At 39.2% G+C, this 6,527-nt stretch overlaps 1 protein-coding gene across 1 annotated transcript; it reads right to left on the reverse strand.

The window, feature by feature from the left end:
* Positions 1-1,511: 1,511 nt before the first annotated feature.
* LOC139139405 (uncharacterized) lies at positions 1,512-4,544 on the reverse strand. Its single transcript, XM_070708313.1, has 2 exons — positions 4,094-4,544; positions 1,512-3,090 (listed from the first exon to the last, which is right to left on the reverse strand). Exons 1-2 carry the CDS (start codon positions 4,475-4,477, stop codon positions 2,395-2,397), a joined length of 1,080 nt encoding a protein of 359 aa, XP_070564414.1. The 5' UTR covers positions 4,478-4,544; the 3' UTR covers positions 1,512-2,394.
* Between the last annotated feature and the right edge of the window lie 1,983 nt (positions 4,545-6,527).

Here is a 6,527-nt window from a genome sequence, read left to right on the forward strand (position 1 = left end):
AAATACAAAACAACAGATTTCAGGAGAAATTAAATATATATTACTTAGCTCATCTGTAGGAACGTGTATATCAAACTTCAAAGCTATCAGACCAGTACTTTTTGAGAAACACGTTTTTGACCAACAATGGCAAAAATTGCCCCAAAATTACAAATTGCAGATTTCATCATAATTTGTAAAAATATCATTAAGGTGATTTGTAGGAACCTGTATACTAAATTGCAAAGCTATCAGATGAGTACTTTTGGAAATACACATTTTTTGACCAAAAATGGCAAAAATTGCCCCAAAAATACAAAATTGCAGATTTCATCATAATTTCAATAAATATCATTAAGTTCATGTGTAGGAACCTCTATACCAAATTTCAAAGCTATCAGATGAGTAGTTTTGGAAATACACATTTTTTGACCAAAAATGGCAAAAATTGCCCCAAAAATACAAAATTACAGATTTCATCAGAAATTCAATATATATTACTTAGTGCATCTATAGAAACCTGTATACCAAATTTGAAAACGATCAGACCAGTACTTTTTGAGAAATACATTTTTTGACCAAAAATGGCAAACATTGCCTTAAAAATGAAAATTTGCATATTTCTTCACAATTTGAACAAATCTGAAATAGATCATCCCTAGGGACATATGTACCAAATTTCAAAGCTATCTCACTGGTAGTTTTGAAGAAGATTTTTAAAGATTTTTTTACCAAAAATGACAAAAGTGCCTTAAAAATACAAATATGTAAATTTCACCACGATTTGAACAAATCTGACTGGAGTCACCCTAAGTAAACTGCATATTAAATTTCAAAGCAATCGGACAAGCGGTTTCAGAGAAGATTTTTTTACCTAAAACACCAAAAAATGTTCCAAAAATACAAATATGCAAATTTCACGATTTGAACAAACTTAAGTGAGGTCACCCCAAGTGAACTGCATATAAAATTTCAAAGCAATTGGACTTGCGGTTTCAGAGGAGAAGGCACTTGTTGACGGACGACGGACGACGACGACGGAAAATCAACCTATTTGATAAGGTCTGCGTCGCTGACAGTGGAGCTAATAAAATGTGGCAGAGGTCAACCCTAGGATAATGCATACCAAATTTCAGGGTTATGGGATGGCAATTGCAGAGAGAAATGTGTTGTGACAAATGAAAAGCGAGGGAAATTGGATCACAAATACAACTATCAAAATTTGACCAGAATTGGAAGAAAATGTAATTGTCATCATAAAGAACGTGTGTACAAAGTTTGAAAGCAATGTGGTCTGTGGTTACAGAGTGTTAAGCAATGTGCAGGATTATCCCTGCCTGTACACACATTTGCATGTTTGTGACACTGACAGGTTCTTGCGAATAAATGCACATCTCCATTGCTCGGTGCAGCTGTACACCAAATACTAAGATGGCAGGTGCTGGAGTTTAGGAAGTGTTGATGTGGAGGGACCATACATGTGGACGCAGCAGATGTATGATAACGGAAAATCATGGGACAGGAGGCAGAAATGTAAGAATAAGAAAAAATGTCTTTATTTCAGACAAATGGTTTACGGTGAAATAACATGAAATAACAGAAGTCAAAATTACTGTGACAGAAATTAACATGAAATAACAGAAGTCAAAATTACTGTGACAATGTTAAAGATGCTATGCATTGTCTGTATCATAATGGAAGAGCAGTTGCAAAAATGGTAAAGATATTGCAGTCTGTTGTTGAAATGCAAACACGAGTAATATATTGGCAAAGGAAATGCTGAAGTGATAACAGGGAATTGAAAAATCATACAACATAGTGGTGAGACTATGTAGCAGGGACAGCTTGATGTAACAGTTACAGTGAAACACAGGGTTGTTTGTAGTAAAAAATGACATCAGTATATAGATTTGTCTACAGTCTGTGCCTTAAGTTTTACTCAACATTGAGAGTGTGACTGTTGAGAAGATCATGGAAGTGGTGTAATTTTCGTTAAGTGCACTGATATTATGTTGTAGATAAAAGTGGTCACGGAAATGTTTGGTAAATTTGGTCAATGGAGCAGTGAAAGGTGAAAAATATGTTGTGTTGGTAAAAACTCTTTGTGTTGTGAACAACATCTCTATCAAGTAAAAAAAACCATGACACAGTGATAGAGTTTGTTAGAAACACTGGAATGTCAAAAATAAGAGAATGAAATGGGAGTAATCAACACAAAACTCCGTAGCCAAAAAAGGCTGTGTGCACACAAGGTGCTGAAGAGCCTACAAGTCAGTTTGGGTAGTAGGCTGTCTAGTAGGTAGTAAATATAGGAACATGGTTAAATATGTTGTTGAAAAATATGAAACTGTTGAGGTAATAACGAGTGGTAAAGAACATCATGAGAAAGAGAACTATCTTTAGTAGGAAAGCAGTTCAATGTTTAGGAGGAGCATCTGGTTCAACATCCATGGTGGGAGGAAGAATGGTCATACCAACAACTCTGTTGTCACGAACAGACATCTGGACGTGAGAGGCATCAAGAAGGTATTCTTCAAGAGTGTCCGTGTCCATAGGAGGCGTTTGTTGTTCTTCGAAAAAGTCGAGGATGATTTGATTTGGTATGGTGAGTTTCATGGTTTGGTTGTCCGAAGTCTTCACATTCACGTTGCAGGTGTACTTTGTTACCATTGCCGTAGTTTTCTGACGCATAAAACAGAATGTGCACTTGACAAAGCGTACGGTGCTGGGAGGTGTTACGATGGGTGTGTGGCACGCACTGCAACCAGTTGTCATCTTCGCTGAGACTTGAACGATTTCCTCGATGTTGAGTTGTGTAGGCGGCAATATGTCCTCTATGGGTGTTTCCTTGTGATCGATAGCACCGGCGGTTGTGATGGCAGTTTGAGGCGTTGTGGTGAGGGTGGTGAACTCGTAGCGTCTGACACTCAGAGCTGTGAAAGTATACGTACTGTCAATGTCGACGGTATCAATCAGGCCTGCCCACAGTGTAAGTTCAACAGAGCCTGAGCTGTCTGCGACGAGCACCGACTGCTTGTCAATTATTTTGCCTCTGACATTTTGCTGCTTTTTGACGCTGAGGATGCGCAACACCTTTGCAGTGATGGTGATCTGTAAGGCAAGAACATGAAGTTTCGTCGATGTTAGTGATAAACAGGGCCGAAGTCGTTAGTTTCGCAAAAGAAACCCAAAACAATGAAAAGAGAGAAAGTAGAAATGGAAATCCGACATGTTTTCAATACAACGCTGTGAGTTTGACACGACGGAAGGCGTGAGTATGCAGACATGTAAATGGCGATGGAACAGTGAACTGAACGTCTGCCGTCACACAAAAATGAAGTAACGATTTTTCGCAAACACGCATTAATTTGGATGCCAGAAAGTGTCCGAGTCGTCAGGTATTTGTATGTAAGTCGACCAGGAACCGAGCAGGGTTTAGAACGCAGATGTCAGTGTCAAATGTGACAAATTTGCGTTTGTGTTGGAGCGAAACGGAGTACAACGGTCCGGATGCCATGCTCGTTCCACGCACTCTATAAGGGGAGTTTTGTGACGTCACAGGTTTCTAGTGACTGCGCTGCAGTGCGATGGTGAAGCAAATCAATACACGAGGAATTGAAAGTATGTCAGCATCATTTGTACGTGTATGCACGGTCCCTCATGGTCATTATTTGAGTCAAAGTCGAATTTATAGAGTTAGAAACATCGATAAATATAAGAAAAAGATGCGTTCGTGTGGTTTATTGCGAATCGTAAAGAAATAGTGGGAAACGGAAACTGTGTTGTAGAAGAACTGTGCGAACGTATTTTAAACTAGCTCACATAGTTTGTGTTTGGAAAATCACCTTCGGTAAGGAACGCGTAGTACTGATGAAAATAGCGTTGTGATGAAAATACATGTACAGAGCGGTCGTTGTCACGAAGTATGGATGCAATGGTATGAGATATTGGGTTAAAAATGTGACAGATATTGGTAATGTAAGCATTGAAGTGAAAGTTACTTGTCAGTGCTCGGTAATCCTTGTTGGTGGACGGGACGGGACGGGACCGGGCCGGGCCGGCGGGCGAGTGCGTGGAGTATCATTATATAATTGACAAAAGAGTGGATACTTACCGGGCCGAAACCTTGTGCCATATCAGCTACTTCTGCAATATTTGTAGTTTTAGGTGTTGGTTTTTTCATTGAAAACGATAACTGTTGCACACCTTGGAAACCGGACCGCTTGGATACTTGGATGTCCGAGACGGACGGATTGGCCCTGCTGGGGATGAAGTCCACGTTTTGGAGCTTGATGGGACTTTTGGATTTAAGAAGCGATGTGAAAACTTCGTGTTTGTCAGGCGAGAAGCACACAATGTTTTGATATTGTTCTCTTTGGGTCTGGATGACTCCGTTAAAATATTTGGCATTCTTAGCCGAGGTCTTGAGTGGGGAAACGTTGACTATGAACCCTTCCACATTATTTGAAGACCGTGGAGCAGTGTTATGTGGATCCATTGTGACTAGCAGGCGTACAAGGTGGAAGGTGTGACACTGCAGGTGGACTTGCGAGAGTTGTCAGGAAGCGGCGCACAGGGGAAAGTGAAGTCGGAGAGCGGGACACAAGTTTTTGGGTGCAGGGAACGATGAGTGGGACGAGTGCAAAAATGGCTAAAACGAGGTTCCGTAATAAAAATGCTCTATTTTCATTCGATGAGAAATTAGTAATAGGGGCGTGATGTACATGATGGATAGGTAGACAAGTGTTTAAAAATATTGTGGGAACCGATGGGAAACGTGAAATACGTGTTTTCTCGTGGGGTCCCTTGAGGGATCGTTGATAGCGTAATAAACGAAATACATCTTGTTGGGAAAGTAAACAGGTACTTAGCGAGTACAATGTCGATGGTTAATTTGAGTGTCATTGTTAATTACAAGGCGATGGATGGCTGAGATTACATGAGCACAAAGCAGGTGACATTGCAGATCAGGTTGCGCTAATCATGGCGTGTGAAGTTCCGGAGTGAAGTGTCTTGAGGGAACAATTATCGGCAATGTGTGAAGGGAGAATGGAGAAATGATTGTGTTACAGGGGTTGGTGCACGATACGGGATAAGGAATTGCAAAATTGAGGGAAAAGCAAAAAATTATTGTTAATAAAGTGTAATTTGTGGCGTCGTTTTCACTTTGGTAAAGCATACATAAAAATACATATTTGTCATACATATTAGTAGCAAACTATTGAGCAAGTGGAAGCGACTTTGGAACGTGGTTGAATTGACTGTGTATATGGTGACATAGGATGAACGTCAAAAGAGTGTGTATGGATTGATTTCATGGCTTGTTCAATGCGCGGAGAAGATGTACGTTCTGTATAATAGTTGCAGGAAATAAATCATGGCGGTACAACCGAGCTTAGTGCACTTTGTTATGAAAGTAAAGGCCTTGTTGTGTGAGCTATCATTGTGTAGCTTATTTTATTTTGGTGTGAAGTATTGAAACTTTAGAGATTCGAATGGATGATGGATGTATGCATTCGTGGGGAATCAATTATTCAGATTATTTATGGAAATGGCGATGATATCAACAAGGGTACAGACGGTTGCGCTGAGGTGGCAAAGGTGTGGAAAATGATAGACTTATAAGTGTCTCCCAGCATCTGTCCTTATTCATGCTTTGTATCAATAAGTGATAAAATCAAGAATCAAAACTAGGGATCAACTGGAAATAAGGTTACAGTGAAATAAAGGATTGCTATTTGCATGTCTGTATTATTGTGAATGGATTGGCTCAAACTTTTTTTATTTGTGTAAATCTAAGGGAGTGAAAACTTTTGGAGGTGAAAGAGGTGGAAATGAGTTGTATAAGTTGTGTGTAGAAAATTGTACAAATGCGAGTCTTGAGTTATCTAATGGGAATACATATAATGAGGAAAGATGAAATGAAGATTGACATTGATGCAACACAGACGTGAGGAATGAAATGCGGAAGAATGGGAAGTGGTCAAATGATATTGTTACGCGTAAGTTTCAAACATAAGGGATCACATATCGGTAGCTATATGTCTATTTAACAATAAGTCCTACAGCTTTATGGTCTGACCAAGGGCATTCAATGAGTGTAGTCTCTGTCATAGAACAAGGAATAGTAGTAAATACCAAATCAATAGTAGTTCCAAAGTCTGTCGTTGGCTGAGTGATAATCTGTTGTGTATGGAAATTTCTGAACATAAATTGTTTGAGATGACAATACTGTGTGCTGTTAATGTCAATATTGAAATCACCTACAATAATAATGGGAACATGTAAATCCAACTGTGGAAGCAAGTGATCTGTTATTTGCTTGTTGAAGTAATCCATAGGAAATGAATTTGATCTGTATAGAAACACTAGATGTATGAGTTGTTCTGCAGTTTTGTACAGTAACATTGTAAATTCAAGACTGATAGAGTTAAAGTGTTCTACATAGATAACATTATCAACCTTTTTGATCAATGTGAGTAGGCCATGGTAGGGTCTGTTCTGAGGATTATCAGTATCTTGGTCATTTCTTTCAGAAGCATATCCAG

This window comes from Ptychodera flava, chromosome 8, assembly GCF_041260155.1.
Source record: "Ptychodera flava strain L36383 chromosome 8, AS_Pfla_20210202, whole genome shotgun sequence".
NCBI lineage: Eukaryota > Metazoa > Hemichordata > Enteropneusta > Ptychoderidae > Ptychodera > Ptychodera flava.